Below are 19,219 nucleotides of genomic sequence, written 5' to 3'. Positions count from 1 at the left end.
TAATATGTAGTCTGCTCCATACTTTTAAATCAAACTGTGGCATTTGACACTCTTCAGAGAATGGATTATTTTAGGGAAAAAGGTAGTACAGTGTTCCACCTCACTTACAGGTATGTGTACAACATAGTATCTTGTGTCCACTTGCTCCTACTAGTTTTAGTGTGTTCTGTATCACATTCTTTGTAAAATTCTAGTGAATGCATATTAACGTACATTTCTTGTGCATTTCTTTTCCCCCTTATTATATCATTTTGATTACTGTGTTTGATGTGTGTCACCTGCTCTACACTCTCCTCACTATATCTCTTTTGGCTCTACATTTATCCCAGGCTGCAATTTGCACAGGCATTTCATTGCATAAGCACTTTTTCATAGTAGAGAATGGGTGTGGTGGTCCTTTTGTACTGTTGACTATGAAGAATTTAAAGTGGCTGCTACAATTAGCAAGGCCACCCATTGAAATGGTGCACTGATGAAAACCTTGCTTAGCATTTTTTAGAGTAAGAGCATTTGCTTGACTTCGCTTTACTATTTTAATTCTGACTTTCCCGCACATTAAGCTTAACTTTGTAACTGCCAAGTTCTTTTATTTTTGTTTAAATAAGATACTGTACTATCTCTTATGTGTATAAAAATAGAATTGAAAGTACTGAATATTTTGTTTTAAAAATTATTAAAGAGAAAGAAACATTTACAAAATTGCTACATATGAAATAACACTTGATTCAATTTTGATGCTTTAACACTAGAATTACCAAAGCCTACGAAAAAAACTCGTAATTCTGGCCCCCCTTAAATCCCTTTACACCTCTCCGTCAGCGTCTTTTGTGTTGTAAATGCTTCGATAAGCACATGCAGCCAGCAGCTTGCTATCCCATCCCCCCACCAACACAGAAAGGGCACAAAGTTCCTTCACGGCAAATAACGTAATATCGTTATTTGGAATACATGCATTTCATGTGTTTTCCGTATCTACAACAATCAATGTAAACACATTGTTAAAACAGAAATGTTTCTCATGTTTTAGTAATAATTGACAAAATGTAGACATGAAGTGTATAATGTGTGAATCCTGAAGTCCAAATATCAAATAAACACTTTCACAAAAGATACAAGTATAACAAAACAAATGTGCTTTTATTCAAGAATATAACTGCAAAAAAGATTTGGCCGCTTTGGCGGTGCAACGGTAAGAACTGCTGACTGGTATTCAGAAGGTCACAGATTCGACCTCAGACAACTCTGTTTTGTGAAGTAAGCTGCTCTTATTCTTGCTGTTATAGAATAAAAACATACATTTGATTTGAGTCTGTAACCGCCAGTGTAAATTTATGGTACTTGTAAAGGTTAGCTTTTTTTTATTCAGTTTATTCTCTCAGTCACGTTCACGCTCCCCCCGATCTGACACTGCTGTTTTCACATAAAGATGTGTTATCACAGGGGTGAACTCAGTTGATAATGAGAGTTCTACATCGGAGAAAGAATGCACATCGCACTTTTGCCGTCGCTGTACTTCATATATGAAAGCCAGATTGAGTGTTATTTACCTATTTCCCTTGATTTATTTACTTACCTTCCTACAGCTTAAAGTCACAAGTAGACTGCAGAGCTTCCTGTGTTTGATCAACACAGGCATGCTCAAAAAATACATGTATAATACCACAGAAAGTGCATGCTGACACTTCAGTATTCAAGCAATGGTACGAGAATGCAGACAGACGGTGTATGTGCCCAAAAAAGAAGTCTGACGCTAATGATATATTATTTACCCTCTACAACTCTAGGCAATTCTAGGTAATTGAACTGCGTTGGTGGGCAGGGAGATGGGATAGTAGGCTGCTTGTGCTTATCGACACAATTACAACATAAAAAAGACACTGACAGAAAGGTGTGAAGGGATTTAAGTTTTTTCGTAGGCTTTGGTAATTCTATTGTTAAATACAAAAATAGAACGATAAATACTAGAGCCACAAAGCATTGATCAGAACACTTAATATACATGGGATGATAACTGTTTTAACAGACTTAATTTTTTGTGCAGATGCTTTATATATTTAATGTTTTATTTGGTAATCATATTCTATTTCTCTTACCTAGTAATCCAGCTCTTGTAAAAAATTTTCAAAACAGCCTTGCCTTTGGCACAGCACTCAATGCTGCATTTCAGGTAAACTAATTAAACTATATTAATGTTATTTCAAAAACATACAAAATACTTTAGCAGAATAATTAATTGTTTTATTAAAACACTTAACATAATGACATTTATGATTTTATTATTTAATAAGGAGTATTATGCCTTAGCTCTTATTCAGAAAACTTTGTAATAGATGAACTATTGATACCATAAATGTAATTTTGCCAAATGTAAATTAAAAGAAATTAAAATAAAAACAAAATACTGTACATTAAGCTCAATTGCAGCTATGGATCTGCTGATTGATTTTCTGATGCTGTATTTAATGTATGATGTTTAATTCACCATCCTTGTTTGTTTTCATTGTTTATTATTGGTATTTTACTGTTGTCACTAGTCTTTGGGAAAAACTGAATTTGAACTTGATGGAACACTGATTTGTGCTTATCAAAGAATATATGTAAACAAAGAGACGTTTATTACATAAATTTAACTTCTCATATTGTATGTTACTATTTCATTACAACTAGAAACTAAGCAACACTTAAGTAAAATGAAATCTACCTTTACATGCAAAGATATAGCCAGGTACTAAATCAATAAAATTGCAGCTTTCCAAAAGATGATTATCTGAAGTGTTTCAGTGTGGTAACATTACGATAGTTAATGACAATTTTAATTTAAGATAGGGTATACTGTACAACCATTATCAGGGAAGCATTATACTGTACATAGTATAAATGTTCGCACTGTGTTCCACAGGCATCAATGGCAGAAAACAACATACCTCTATACACTACAACTACATTAGTGGAGAGTACCAATCTAAATTCAATGACAAATGTAATACATGAAGACGTAAATGGAGAAGTTGAGTCCAGGAACAGTATCAGAGTTGACATGAGCCCAAAGAACTCTCCATTGCAGGCTATGTGAGTACTCGATTCTTTATTTTTAACCTAGCATTTTATTTTAAACTAGAAATATTAAGGACTTACTTTGTAAATATACATATATATTTCAAACTTGCTTTATCAAAAAATTGTAAATGTAAATGTATTTGTAAGTACATTTGTAGATATGGCAATCTAGAAAATAACCAGTATTCACCGATAGTGAAAAGAGTAGCAAAGAAAATAATTAAACAACTTCAAATTAGCTGTTAGGATATAGCGGGTTGGAAAATGACTGACTGAAAGACTGAATATTTGTAAACAAGAAAGCCAAAACTCAAAGTCAAGAACTAGCATAACTGGAAACCAGAAATTCTTTACTTAATTTGCATAGTTAATTTATAATATGTGAAGAGGTTTTTCTCTATTGGTCATAAAGATTACACGGGGTATACAATACAATACAATTTATTTTTGTATATCCCAAAATCTCACAAGGACTGCCGCAATGGGCCTTAACAGGTCCTGCCTTTTCACAGCCCCTCGCCTTGACTCTCTAAGAAGACAAGGAAAAACTCCCAAAAAAACCCTTGTAGGAAAAACATGGAAGAAACCTTTGGGAAAGGCAGTTCCCTTTCCAGGAAGGTTGGGCATGCAGTGGGTGTCAATAAAAGGGGGTAAATACAATACAATACACAGCACAGTAATCCTCAATACAATACAATACAAAAGTCCAATAGAAATATTACAAGTACAGAGCAGAATTCAATAGTAGATGATATTACAAAATATGATTCAGATTTTTTCAGAGTCCTGGAGACCTCGGCCATCAAGCTGCCTTCCCCTTATTGGCCATTCCACAGCTGAGTCAGTACTGAGCCAGCCTATCCGATGAAAAGACCCCTCTACCTGATGATTCCTGCGATCATCCATTAGAGATGACTTTACCTTAGGCAGGCAAAACAACTTGTCAGTAGGGCAGTGCCACCAAGTGCCACATTTGAGTAATAAGAAGAGAAACGGAATAGGTGAGGGTTAGCAACAATTATAACTATCATATTACTTATGTTTTAGTGGTAACGACTAACAACAGTGCTAATGACTAACAATAGAGATGCAGTATGATTGGAGATCTACATTTTACTGGAAATTTATGGATTCTGTTGAACCACTGGACTCAGACTACATACTATGAAGGCATTGGGTCAATAGGTTTGTTACTTTTGCACATTCTGATTGTTTTAACACACCACACTTTTCTTTTTTCTGAATCGTTTCTATGTTAACCATCTGTAATTTTAAGTTGAAAGGAATTTCAGACATAATAGTTCTATGAAACCACATTACTTTTATCTTTAAAAGTAAGTAAAACATACAATAATTAAATTGCTATTTTTTTCTGTATCATTTAGTGCAACATCAAACAGCAAATTCCAGTTAGAGACCTGACTCGAAAACAATTCCATCTCACCTGTCCCTGAGATTAGACGATTGCAATAGCAAGCTCTTGTTCTTAAAAAACACTGCCATCTATTGAGTCACAACTAAATGAATGTGCACCAGTGGCCCCACAGTGGGAAATTGTCCACAGAAAACATTGATGTTTCAACACTGAATGATGTGATCTACAATACAATGAAAATAATGTGAAAAATAAATTAAAAATAGAGAGGGCACCATATAGCACTCATACATCAAAGCGTTAATGCTAGTTAGAAAGCCAGAGCACATGTATTCATAACTAAGAAAGCATTCATTCTAAGTACAGGTAGAGAGCTGACTTCAAAGCGCTAAAGAGAAGAGCTGTGCAGTGCTTAGGCAGGTGACAAGGTGCCAGTTGGGCACAAGTGGCTATAAGAACAGACAAGACAATAAGAAATTAACTAGCAGTGAATATTCAGTGAATTTTTCTTAGTAAGAAGGAAGAAGCTTGTAAAAAATTACTAGATTCAACAATTCTTAACAGTCCAGAAAGTAAAGCAATTAACAGGGAGACAGCATAAGGGCTCATTAATACGAAGGAATATAAAAGTGCAAGTGGAGAGCTTTTAAGTAAGGAATAAGAGGGGTGAAAAGTTAGGAGAACAGACAGAGAAAATTAAAGTTAACCTCACAGAAAGACAAACAGCAGGCAGTCGAGTGGGAGAATGTTACAGAAGCTTAAGGGATCAGAAGGAGTAAAATTACTTTAGCAGTTCTTTAATCTAATATGTTTACTTATTTTTTTTAGTTTTATCATTTAAGATAAATCACTTAATTTTAATTAAAAAAATTGTTGAGCAGTTTTAGTAATCCAAAGTCAAATTTTAATAATGAGGCAGTGCAATGCAAATCCTGTTGGATGTTTGATTTTTTAGAGAATGGCTTGGAGGAGCCAGTCTTCTATGAAGGTTTACATCTGCAGGAGATGCCAGCTAATCCAGCACCAAGAGCTCAGAATCTCTGAACTGAAAGAGGGGTTTGCTGGCCTGCATTGTAGCAGAGAATTGTCAGACCCGGCCCAGGTATGCTTTAGAGATATGGTGTACACTTATAAGGTGGCGTACGAGGAGCCTCAAGACCAGACAGATAGATAGTCAAAAAGCACAAGGTAAATGGTGCACACTGTTCGGGGGCATCAACCCCAGAATTGGAAGTGTCAACTGTTTTCAGGCCCTGGAGCTGGGCAGTGTCTCTGAAGAATCTGAGGAGATAGGCAGGCATGAGTAGCCCCAATTGGCCAGCTTAAAACCAGTTCCCAGAAATAGAGAGGTAGTGATGGTTGGACACTCAGTCATTAGGGGAATTGAAGCACAGATTAGCTCCAGAGACTGAAAGTCTCGTATGGTGTGCTGCTTTCTGGGTGCATTGGTAAGAGACCTCTCTGGAAGGGATAATAGGTCAGAGCGGGGGTGGATCTAGTTGTCATTATCCATGTTGGAAGAAATAACATACATGAGGGTAGTCTGTAATCCAAATTTAAAGGGTTAGGTGCCAAACTGAGGAGTAGAACTGACAAGGTAGTCTTCTCTGGTGTGCTGCCTGTGCCACGCGTAAGTCCAAGTAAGAATGAGAAGATTGAAGGCTTAATGCATGGCTTAAATATTGGTGTAGGGTAGAAAGGTGTAGGTTTATGAGGCATTGGAGTGTTCTGCTGAGATGGGTTGCGTCTGAACTGGAGGGGCACTAATATGTTGGGGAGACATATGAGCAACATGAAAGAGCAAATGTTAGTGTAAAAATAAAAATGCATAGTAGCATAAATTCTAATCCAAAGTTCAATTGCAAAAATCAAATGAATAACACATTAAAATTAGCTTGCTCTAATGCTAGAAGTATCAAAAATATAACATGTAGTTTTAATAAAAAAAGATGGGAATGAGTATACCATAGAGTGATACACATTTGTTAGGAAGAATAGAGAGAACAAAAAAGAAAGTGGAGTTGCTGTTTATGTTAACACTAGAATTAGCAGAGCCTACGAAAAAACTCGTAGATCCGGCCCACCTTAAATCGCTTCTTAAAACCTTTCTCACCTCTCCGCCAGCGTCTTTTGTCATCTAAATGTACTGATAAAGACAAGCTGCCAGCAGCCGGCTATTCCATTCCCCCAACGACTTAGAATGTAAACAAGCTTTTCCCAGCTTATGCCTTGATTGATTATCTGGGAGTGAAGTGGAGTTTTAGAGTAGAAATAATAGATTGTTATTTGCAACACACGCATTTCATATGTGTTGCATTTCTACAGTAATCTGTGTAAACACATTGTTAAAACAGAAACGGTTTACAATATTCTAGTAGCAAATGACAAAATGTAGGCATAAACTATATAATGTATGAAGCCTGAAGTCCAAATATCAAAGAAACACTTTCACAAAAGGTACAAAAAAAAAAAGCCACCGCCAAAAAAGCCGCCTTAGTGTGCGACTTTAACACGCGTTACCTATCACTGCTTCCGTGGCGCAACAGTATCAGTTGCCAACTGGGATTCCAAAGGTCGTGAGTTCGATCCTACACAACTCCATTTTGAGAAGTGTTCTTATTTTCACTATTTTAGAATAAAAAGATACATTTGATTTCAGTCTGTAACAGCCAGTGTAATTTATGATATTTGTAAAGGTTAGCTTTATTTTTTTTTAAATTCACTTTTCATTGTCTCAGTCGCGTTCAGGATACTTCCTTACCGCCCCCCACCTGACACTGCTGTTTTCACATAAAGACGCTCTATAGTTCTGCAGTGTATCACGATACATACGACCATGTGTTTTTTTCCCCCAGTATTGCCAGTCCCCACGTGTTGCTGTATGCTGTTTCTTTTGTACTCCCGGACATGCAGAGGAAAGCCTAGTAAAGAGCAGTAACTTCAGCGCTATATGCAATCATCAGACACTCCCCATCTGATACTGCTGTTTTCACATAAAGAAGCGCTAAAGCTCTGCAGTGTACTGAAGTGTCTGCATGCACTTTTCGTGGCATTATACGTGTATTTTTTGAGCATGCCCATGTAGCTCAAACACAGGAACATATGTTGATGTAAAAGTATAACAAAACAGGTGCACTTTTATTCAAGACTATAACCGAAGAAAAAAGAAAGCAAGTTACAGTAGGCGGTTGATATGACAGCTTGCGTGGTGCAATGCTAAGAACTGCTGATTTCCATTCCGTGCTATATAACTGTTAACATTTGAATCTGATGATTGCATATAGCGCAGTCTTATTCAGTGTGCGCAAGAACATGCAGGTGGCCAGTTGCTGCGTGCTACAACGCACATTTTAAAAAAAGAAAGAGACAAATATATGTGACGTTTTGAAGAAATCATTTTATGACGCGAATAGTACCAATCAGAAAACATCGTCGAAGTAATGCAATATTATTTGAAAACGAACAGCGTCAGATCGGGTGTAAGTTATACTGGCGCTGTTTGAGTCAGATCAGAAGCTGAATAAGCAGAAAAAGCTCCTGTTCTGACTCTAAGTGAAAAAGCATGAATTAATCAACAGAAATAACCGCGATTGACATTTTAAAGATAACGATTTACAGTGCATACCAATTTATAAATTCAATGTTCGTTTGAGGAAAAAAAAAAAAAAACACGTTCTTCAAAGCTGGGAATCGAACTCACGTCTCTGTAACACGACAGGGCTGTTGTGCCCCAAGTCAGCAAACCGTAGCGTTAAGCCACGGAAGCTGTTGTAGCATCCTTGAACTTTTTGTGAAAATGTTTATTTGATGTTTGGACTTCAGGCTTCACAGATTCTATAGTTTATGCCTACATTTTGTAACATTTATTACTAAAATATGAAAAAGTTTCTGTTTTAGCAATGTGTTTACACAGATTACTGTAGAAACGAAACACGCATGAAATGCATGTATTCCAAATAGCGATCTATTATTTTCATTCTAAAACTCCAGCAGTTCAGTCACTCCCAGATAATCAAACAAGCCATGAGCTGGGAAAACTTAGTGAACGTTCTGCGACGGTGGGGGATGGAATAGCCGGCTGCTCGCTGCTCCTCTTAATCGGCACATTTAGAAGACAAAAGAGAGGTGAGAACGGTTTTAAGGTGGGCCGGATCTACGAGTTTTTTCGTAGACTCTGGTAATTCTAGTGTTAAACACAAGTCCACTTGAACTGGATGATGAGCTCCATCTTAGTGAGGATATCTGACTTTATCTGAAAACCATTAGGGAAAGAGGCTTTCTTTTAATAGTGTGTTATACACAGCTCAATGCAGACACTAATTTCAATGCACATCTTTTTAGTAATATTAAAAAGACAGGTTTACAGGGGGATATTATAATCATGAGGCCTTTAACTACTAGATTATTAACTGTGCTAATCGTGCAAATAATGGAGGAGTTAGTAGATCAGTGACTGTTTCTAACATAGTATGTTAAAGCATCAACACGGGGGGTAGGGGGTATCCTGAACAGATTAAGTATATTGTAATATTCAAGATAGAATTACATGTGTAGAGGTAATTGAACAACAAGAGTTAAAAGAACATATTTTGCAATTCTCAGTGTTTTGGAAGAGTGTGGATGCAAAGAGTAAAACTGTTACGTTTAACTTTGGTAGGGCAAATTTTGATCATATGGTGCAAAGTCTAAGAAGGATGGACTGTAATAAGGTGTTAAGTTTAGTGATATTTGTGGAAAAAAATAGCTGTATATGTCATGTAAGAATAATACCTACAATGTAAATCGGAGGGCATATAAGAGCATGAGGGCAGCCATTAAGTAGGATATTAGGGAAGCTAAAAGGCTGTTAGAGAGGATTGTAGCAGATAAAATGAATGATGACTAAAGGGATTCTTTCAGTATTTTAGTAGTAAAAGAACAGTCAATGAGGAGGTGAAGTGCATCTGGGTTATTAAAGGGGAATTAAAAATAGACAGTGAAATAGTAGATGCTCTAAACTCGCATTTGTCTGAGGTCTTCACATGTGAGGAAGTATACAACCTCACAGCTGTAGAAGGGACTACTAAGGAGGTACTGAGTGATTTGGAAACTGTAGAGGGAGAAGTACTGCTTAGATTAAATAACCCGAAATCAAACATATCACCAGAACTGTATAATATATATCCTTGCGTTCTTAAGGAGGTTAGTGAATACATATATAAACCCTTGACACATACTTTTAGGAACTCATTGTGCACTGGGGAAATTCTGAAGGACTGGAAAAGGCCAAAACTATACTGTTATATAAAAAAGGTGATCTATCAGATCCCAGTAACTATAGGCCAGTAAGCTTAATGTGCATCACATAAAGAGTAATGGTAGGAATTATTAATGGAAGCACAGAGCAACACCTTGCAACAGCAGAAGTTTTACTGAACAGTCAGCATGGGTTCAGAAGTGGAAGGTAATGTTTGACTAACATGCTGGAATTCTGCGAGGAAGCAACAAAGATATATTCACTATCTTAACTTTCAGAAAGCATTTGATAGGGTGCCACATGAGAGGTTGGGCAACAAACTAAAGGAAGTGGGAGTTCTGGGTGTAGTGTTTGGATGGTTGCAGAACTGTCTGGAAAACAGAAAGCAGAAGGTTATGGTGCAAAAAACCCTATCAGCGTTGGGTGATGTTAAGAGTGGTGTCTCTCAAGGGTAAGTGCTAGGGCTAATACTGTTTTTAGGAAGTACACATGTAACATTTGAATGCACAATGCTGATGCTTTTTTTAGGAAGTACAAATGTTAGGTTTGAATACACAATGGGAGGCCTGAAAATTGAAAATACATCTTATGAAAGGGATATAGGATTCATAGTGAGCTTGTCACTATGAACTTTCAGACAGTGTTAAGAAGCCATTAAGAAGGCCAACAGAATGTTAGGATAAATAGCACGATATGTGGAGCAGAAGTCAATGAAAGTTAAGCTGAAGTTTTACAAAATACTGGTAAGGCCTCATCAAGAGTACTGTGTTCTGTTTTAGTCTCCAGGCTACAAAAAAGTAAGAGTGGTGTTCCACAGGGGTCAGTTCTGGGACCGCTGCTATTTTTAATATATACAGTATATATAAATGATTTGGATAGGAATATAAGTAACTTTTATGGACAGAATTTCTAGGCGCAGCCAGGGCGTTGAGGGGGTCAGGTTTGGTGGGCTCAGGATTGGGTCACTGCTTTTTGCAGATGATGTTGTCCTGTTTGCTTCATCTTCAGCTCTCTCTGGATCAGTTCGCAGCCGAAGTGGCTGAGATGGAAATCAGCACCTCCAATTCCGAGACCATGGTTCTCAGCCGGAAAAGGGAGGAGTGCCTTCTCAGGATTGGGAGCGAGATCCTGCCCCAAGTGGAGGAGTTCAATTATCTCAGGGCCTTGTTCATGAGTGAGGGAAGAATAGAGCGAGAGATCGACTGGCAGATCGGTGCGGCATCCGTAAGATCAGAAGGTTGGGGGGGGGGGGGGGGGGGGGGGGCGGGGGTGAGCGTAAACGTGACTGAGAAAATAAAACTGAAAAAAAAGCTAACTTTTAGAAATACCATACATTTACAGTTGTTCATTTTATGACCTGAATAGTACCAATCAGAAAACATTATCACACTAATGCAATATTATTTGAAAACGAACAACGTCAGATCAGCTGTAAATGTATGGTATTTCTAAAAGGCTGCCAGGTGCCGAATCTATTTGGATGCAGGCCATCCCATAAGTTTTTCTTTACACGAAGAATCACAGACACATGCAATTGGTTACCAAGTAATGTGGTAGACAATAGGACTTTATAGACTTTGAAAACTAGAATTTTTGTTATTTTGGAAGAATTAAGTGCATAGGATTGGCAAGCTTGGTTGGGCTAAATGGCATGTTGTCATCTAGATTTTTCTAATGAGTATTCCTGTTTGGTATTCTCTTTTTCCCATCACCCCTTAGAGCAAGGCATTACATAATCCTAGGTATGACTCCAGTTCATTGCAAGGACAATTTACAATATGAATATAACATAATCTCTGACTTGGATATATTGTTGGGCTTTAAGTCTGTGTCTGATGTGGAATTGTTTATGCCCATCAATCAATTTCCTACCCTGGCTTGCTACAAAAACTAGTATTGTAGCCCCTAGATTTCTCTCTCTCTCTCTATTCTCCTCTTTACCTTGTTAAAGTTAAAGGTCTTTAAAAAAGGGGATAACAATACCTTACTATGATTTTGGAAATAATTGTGACCGTTGAAAAGCAGCTGGGGGCCATGTCCCTTCTGGCATTTGCACATCCCAGCGTTTCTTTATCTGTCATTGTGTGTTGGTGATAATCTAATCCCTTTCCCGCCATTGTTATCTTATGGTATCTAAACACCAGGTTATATTTTTGATGAGTTAGAGCTCTGTTTAGTTTAATTACTGAGGTTAAATTTTCTATTCCTTTTTTCTCCTTTTTCTCTATCTCAAGGTAAGATATTAGTGTATCTGTTGTCACTGTAAACTCTTCAATATTCACTTATCATCTTTATAAATTCTCTTGGTCAGTTTCTCTGTCTTTGAAATGTAAACCTGTGTCAAGCATACTACTATTTCTTACCTTCAGTTTTAGTATGTCAAGGCAATCTCTCCACTGCAATCCCCATTTCTTGGAAAAATACATTTAAAAATACTCATGCTTCTTCAAAAAATCCAGTTGTCATCTCTGTACAGTGAAATTCCCAGTCACGTGTTATGAGAATGCTCAGTAGTTTCATTTATTGGTCCTTTATAGCGACAGTTCTTTCTTCTATACTTTCTGTTACGTTTCTGTGATTCTCTTAAAGGATAAGTTGGTATTTTCATGTCAAAGTTATTTCTTTGTAATTGTGATGTATATAATTATATGCCATATAAAATTGTGTTCTAACGTGAAATGTTTCATAGAAGCCAATTTTTCTGGGGACGGGGGGTGGTAATTGGACAGTTTTCAGGGGTTTATACATTAATTTCTACTATTATTACATTGCAATATCGTAATATATAATTATACAGCTTACCATTAGGCAGAATCAGTGGGAGCCCTGAGCTTGTTTTCCTGCAACTAGACGGTCTTATCTGAGGGTGATGGGAGACTGACATGTGAAATGTGTTGCTTATGTCCAGTCAGAAAGCTGTCATGGCATCCGCTCCATCTGTGCACATACTGACACAAAATGATCAATTCAGTTTTCCTGATATGTAATCATTCAAAGACTTGAATAGCTCTGCAGCTGTGGTGTTGGTTGGCAACAAAAGTGCACATAACATATCCTCATGCACATCCTCCTGAAAAATATATTGCACAAAAACAAGCATTGTTGCCTTGTTGTGAAAATCGGTAGACTTGTCAACCTGGATTGCGTACCATGGTGACTCATTAATCCTCTCTAACAATTGTGCCTCAGTATCCTCTGCTATTTCATCAGTTCATCTGGTTATGGTGCTAGCTGAAAGAGGAACACCTGCCACCTTTTGAGCTGCAGCCTCTCTTAAAAGTTCACTGCAAATGTCTTTAGCAGCAGGCAGGATCAATTCTTCACCAATAGTAAAGGGCTTCTTAGCTTTAGCAATGCGGTTAGCCACTAAGTATGATGCTTTCAGTGCAGACACATTTAATGAAGTGGTGGCATTCAATAATTACTTCTGTTCTTCAACTTCATTTTTTTTCTTTTGAAAAACTCCATAATCTTGTCTTTAAATGCAGGGTGCTTGGTCTCCATGTGGTGAAGCAGTTTTGAAGGTTTTGTGGCTTCGTTGGATAGTTTATCACCATATATTACACAAAGCGGGCATGGAGAATGTGAACCCATAATTTAAATAGGACTCTTGGTATTTTCTTTTAAATACAGCTCTCTTTTTGTTGGCAGTCTTAGAGTCTTCTGCTGTCTCATCATTTAGTCTTTCCCCTTTTCAAAGAAGTTCTTCAGCGATGTTTGTTTTTTACTCATTTTCGCTAGGGTAAGCTTGTGTACCAATATTGTGAGTGAGACAAGTGCGCAGTGCAGGAAAAACATCTGTTAGGGATGCTTCAGGAATTTGCATGCAACATTGCCTGGTCGGCTGGTTTATAACAGGCTGCAGACTGTGCAGACAGTGCGCAGTCTTCAGTTTTAAAAATATTAAAACAAAAAGCCGCGCTTTAAAATTATAACCACTCCTTTTATAAAATACAATATATTTCCTTGGAGCTGACAGTGTGTGCTTAAGAAGCGCCAGTGCCTTCACGTTAGCCTTCAGCTTCTGGTGACTGCAGCCTTCCAAAACCCAGGGTGGCAGACAAGGTGCAAAAATGTGTTTAAAATTTCCGCTGCCAAAACTCTGCTCCTGTGCCTTTAACACTAGAATAACCAAAGCCTACGAAAAAACCTGTAAACCCGCCCACCTTAAATCCCTTCGCACTTCTCCTTAATCCTCTTTTGTCTTGTAAATGTGTCGATAAGCAAAAGCAGCAAGAAGCCTGCTATCCCATTCTCCCACTGCCACAGAAACGGCAAAAACCTCTCCCAGCTCAAGCCTTGTTTATCAGGGAGTGAGGTAGTACCTAGAGCTGTATAGGCTAAAAAATATATTATTTGAAACACATGCATTTCAAGTGTGTTCCATATCTACAAAGATCTATGTAAATGTAGGATGACAGGAAATGCAAGAAATGTTGAACACATACCTAAAAGACAAACATTTTTCCTGTTTTAGTACTAACGACAAAATTCTGACATGAAGTGTATAATGTGTGAAGGCTGAAGTCCAAATATCAAATAAGTACTTTTACAAAAGGTACAAATATAACAGAATAAGTGCGTTTTTATTTAAGACTATAACTGGAGAAAAACAAATCAGGTTAGTGTACATACAATACAATACAATACAATTTATTTTTGTATATCCCAAAATCACACAAGAAGTGCCGCAATGGGCTTTAACAGGCCCTGCCACTTGACAGCCACCCCCCCCAAGCCTTGACTCTCTAAGAAGACAAGGAAAAACTCCCAAAAGAAAAAAAACTTGTAGGGAAAAATGGAAGAAACCTTGGGAAAGGCAGTTCAAAGAGAGACCCCTTTCCAGGTAGGTTGGGCGTGCAGTGGGTGTCAAAAGAAGGGGGTCAATACAATACAATACAATACACAGAACAGAACAAATCCTCAATACAGTATAAAAATAAAAATTTTAGAAGTACGGAGCAGAATTTAACAGTAGATGATATCACATAAGAAGATTTGGATATATTTAGAGTCCTGGAGACCTCATCCATCAAGCTGCCTCCCCCATTTGGCCATTCCATGGCTGAAACAGTGCTGGGCCAGCCAATCCAATGAAAGAACCCCTCATTCCCATGATTCCTGCGATCCTCCATCAGGGATGATATTACCTTAGGCAGGCAAAACAACTTGACAGGTGGGCCGTGGCACCAAGTGCCACACTTGAGTACCGAGAAGAGAAACAGAATAGGTGAGGTTTAGTATCCAATTATAACTATCATGTTACTTATGTTTTAGTGCTAATGACTAACAACAGAGATGCAGTCTGTACAGTTAATCAGCAGCTCTAGTCAGGATATGCTAAACTGAAGTAGTGAGTCTTCAGCCAGGATTTAAAAGCTGAGACCGAAGGGGCATCTCTTATAGTAGCAGGCAGACCATTCCACAGTTTAGGGACCCTGTAACTAAAAGCTCGACCTCCCATTGTTATTTTATTAATCCTTGGAATCATAAGCAGACCGGCATCTTGAGATCTTAATGTGCGCTCTGGTTTGTAAGTCATGATAAGTTCCGACAAGTAAGCCGGACCTTGGCCATTTAATCCTTTATATGTTAAAAGGAGGATTTTGAAATCTGCCCTAAACTTAACCGGGAGCCAGTGTAAGGATTTAAGAACTGGAGTTATGTGTTCGTATTTGCTTGTTCTTGTAATAATTCTTGCAGCTGCATTTTGGATTAACTGGAGACTGTATAGAGAAGTGCTTGAACATCCAGTGAATATCGCATTGCAGTAGTCAATCCTACTAGAAAAAAATACATCATTGTAGCGACTGCTTTGGTAGTTCAGTGGTGAGAATTGCTGACTCCTATTCGAAAGGTTTGAGCCTTCCCATGTCCCAAAATAAACATTTTGAGTAGTGAGCTGCTCTTATTGTTACTATTATACAATAAAAACATACATTTGATTTGAGTCTGTAACAGTTGGTGTAAATGTATGGTACTTGTAAAGGTTAGTGTTTTTTTTTTCAGTGTTATTCTCTGAGTCACGTTCACACTCACCCCATCTGATACTGCTGTTTTCAAATAAAGACTTGCTATAACAGAGGTGAATGAGGGTTCTGCATCGGAGAAAGAGAACAGAAGCCCTCCCCACAAGAAACGTCCACTCACATATAAGAGCAACACAGCTGCACCAGGCGTAAGGGCGAAAGATGGCACCGTTTGGATGCAGGACGAGGTCCGGCGTCATCCAGCCAGTCAGTCTGCCCCACACCTGTCCTTCAATGAAACAGCATGGCTTCACCAACATATCGTGCAAAGTCCTGTTTGTGATTATGTTTTGTGGTGGTCTTTACATAAGAAACATTTGAATGTTACTTATATAAAAGCCAGATCGAATGTTATTTACCTTGATTGACCCCTTAACCGCCGTCTGCCGGATATATCCGGCATCGTAGCTTTAATGCTGACGCCTTACTGCCGGAATTATCCGGCACATTTGCCTGTGGTTATATGAATGCCTGGCGCGTAGTATAACTGACAGTTTGGCGTGGGTATTATTACTACGTTGTATTTCGACAACTCTGTGCTTGTATTGGCCGATCACGTGATGTGATTCGAAAGTGAAAGCTGTGAATATGGCGAAACGTAAACTGACTTCAAGTGAGGTTTTGCAGGCGATTTTGGACAATAATTCTGATCATGATTGTAGCAGTTCTGAAGAAGATTTTAGCGACAATGATGATCAGCAACGTGCGCTGCATGATACTGTGAATGACGGCGCATCGGATGACGGCGATGAGTGGGTGTATCCCCAGCATCTCAACTGGACTGCTGCCCGAGGTGAACTACCTTTCTGCATCCGTTTGAGGCAACGTGTGGCTTTACTGTTGATGTAAACAATTACACTGCTGAGCAGTTTTATGAGCTGTTTGTGTCACCTGATTTGATCAGACATTTTGCTCATCAGACAAATCTGTATGCAGCACAGTTTATTGAGACACGTAACCAATTCTCTTTGCTGCTGAAATTCTTTCATTTGAATAACAACAGAAATGAGCCAGATAAGAAAGATCCAAACCGCGACCGCTTGTTCAAGCTACGTCCTTTGATTGACCATTTATTTGAAGCATTTCAGTTGCCCTACATGCCAGGACCGTCAGTTACAGTTGATGAAAGTTTATTGTTGTGGAAGCCTGAGAAAAGGTACATTTTGTGTTTTATTATGTGTTTGCCCATTTCTAGAACTTGCACAACATTTAGTGGTCAATACTGCTTGAATAAATGTAAAAAATGTAAAAAAAATGTAAAAAAGTAAAAAAACGAAAATTGTTTAGATTTCACCTGGCATGGGGAATATTTAGGGAGTTGGCGGTTAAAGGGTTAATTTACGTATCTTCCTACAGCGCAAAATCACAAGTAGACTGCAAAGCTTCCTCTGTTTGATTGACAAGGGCATGCTCACAAATTACACATGTAATGCCACGAAAAATGCGTGCTGACACTTCAGTACATGACCAATGGTATGAGAATGCAGTTAGAATTCTTTTTTGGACACATACACCGTCCATATCTAAACACTAGCATGGAGAGTCGCTCACGTACTGAAGAGTCAGATATATGCCATTACTAAACCCCCCGGTCCTCAGTTGTTTAAGATCAAAGTAGGAGATACAGTTAGGGTTTCTAAAACCAGACATCCTTTTGTTAGGGTTTCTAAAACCAGACATCCTTTTGTGAAAGGTTATGAACAGACATTTTCAGATGAAATCTTTACAGTTTCTGAGCTTGTACCTAGGTCACCGGCTGTACAAACTGAAAGACTATGATGTTGAAGAGATGATAGGGTCCTTTTATGATGCTGAATTGCAAAAAATTAAAGTCGCTTCCACCAATGTTTATAGGATTGAGAAAATACTGGCTAGGAAAGTTAAAAATAAAAAGTGATTAATTTTAGTCAAATGGCTCAGGTGGCCAGAAAAATTTAACAGCTGGTACCAGAGAGCCACACCCAAGATGTGAAATAAAAGCCATACCTCCCATAATTTGATCATCATTCTCTGACAGTATACAATGAAGTGCAAAAGTTTTTTTGTGAGTCTGTCTAGCAATGCTTCCTCACACATTTCCCTAACAACACAATTTCCAATTTCACGACAAAGCTTGCTAAACCCATAGAATTAGAAGGTTCTTGAGAAGTCAGCCTAGCAGAAATACAATATTCCCATAAGTGGAACACCATAGACAAGCCGGATAATGAATTCTACAGTTCAGCTCCAGGGATAAAAAAATATTACTACATTCCTTGCAGATATTACAAATGTATTCATGACCTACTGTCTTTTATGAACTCGACAACCACCCGTCAGGTCTTGATGAGGTCTTACCAGGATTCAACACCCTACATCCAATATTACCAGACACAAGCGGGTAGCGGCTTACTGGGATTCTCTGGATTCCCGGTAATGTATGGCGGTGGTATTGGAGGTACATTTCAGGGGTTGTTTAGAAGAGCTTTACTTCTCCTGAAAATTTTTTTAGCAAAACCACATATCAAATCTGCTGCTAAAAATATTGTAAAAGACCTGTTCACCGGGGCGATATCAAACGTGGCTGATGGCAGTCAAGAAAGACACAACGCAAGAGACCACCAGGTTCATATGAGGGTCTAACAGTCAAAAAGGCAAGGCGCACTGTTTTTACAGCATTTTCTAAACGTCTCCAGAAGAAGAACAAGACTAAATAAAGCAAGCAAAAAGAAGAGAAACATCTTTTAAGGCAAAACGACTTTGTACACAGAATGTCTGAAGAATGTGTCAGATATGAATTGGACCTGTTTACCGTGCCTTTCACTCAAACGAGTGTAGATAAAAGTATACAGTGATCCCTCGCTATATCGCGCTTTGCCTTTCGCGGCTTCACTCCATCGCGGATTTTATATGTAAGCATATTTAAATATATATCGCAGATTTTTTGCTGGTTCGCGGATTTCAGCGGACAATGGGTCTTTTAATTTCTGGTACATGCTTCCTCAGTTGGTTTGCCCAGTTGATTTCATACAAGGGACACTATTGGCAGATGGCTGAGAAGCTACCCAACTTACTTCTCTCTCTCTTGCGCTGACTTTCTCTGATCCTGACGTAGGGGGTGTGAGCAGGGGGGCTGTTCGCACACCTAGACGATACGGACGCTCGTCTAAAAATGCTGAAAGATTATCTTCACGTTGCTATCTTTTGTGCAGCTGCTTCCTGAAACGACATGCTGCACGGTGCTTCGCATACTTAAAAGCTCGAAGGGCACGTATTCATTTTTGATTGAAAAACAAACTCTGTCTCTCTCTATCTCTCTCTCTCTCTCTCCCTGCTCCTGACGGAGGGGGTGTGAGCTGCCGCCTTCAACAGCTTTGTGCCGCTGTGCTTCGCATACTTAGCAGCCAAACAGCCCTATTGATTTGTTTGCTTTTCTCTATCTATGTGACATTCTGTGCTCCTGACACGCACTCCTTTGAAGAGGAAGCTATGTTTGCATTCTTTTAATTGTGAGATGGAACTGTCATCTCTGTCTTGTCATGG

General features: G+C 38.4%; 1 protein-coding gene across 1 annotated transcript in view; it reads left to right on the top strand.

Moving 5' to 3' along the window:
* The window catches only part of foxp1b (forkhead box P1b), a 463,598-nt gene that overhangs the window by 379,897 nt on the left and 64,482 nt on the right, over window positions 1-19,219 (top strand). Inside the window, exons 12-13 of the mRNA XM_051921544.1 lie at window positions 2,098-2,167; window positions 2,900-3,069. Coding sequence (XP_051777504.1) covers window positions 2,098-2,167; window positions 2,900-3,069 — 240 coding nt within the window. The remainder of the gene's footprint in view (window positions 1-2,097; window positions 2,168-2,899; window positions 3,070-19,219) is intronic.

This window comes from Erpetoichthys calabaricus, chromosome 18 (assembly GCF_900747795.2).
Source record: "Erpetoichthys calabaricus chromosome 18, fErpCal1.3, whole genome shotgun sequence".
NCBI classification, from domain to species: Eukaryota; Metazoa; Chordata; class Cladistia; order Polypteriformes; family Polypteridae; genus Erpetoichthys; species Erpetoichthys calabaricus.
This window is presented reverse-complemented; position numbering and strand designations above follow the sequence as displayed.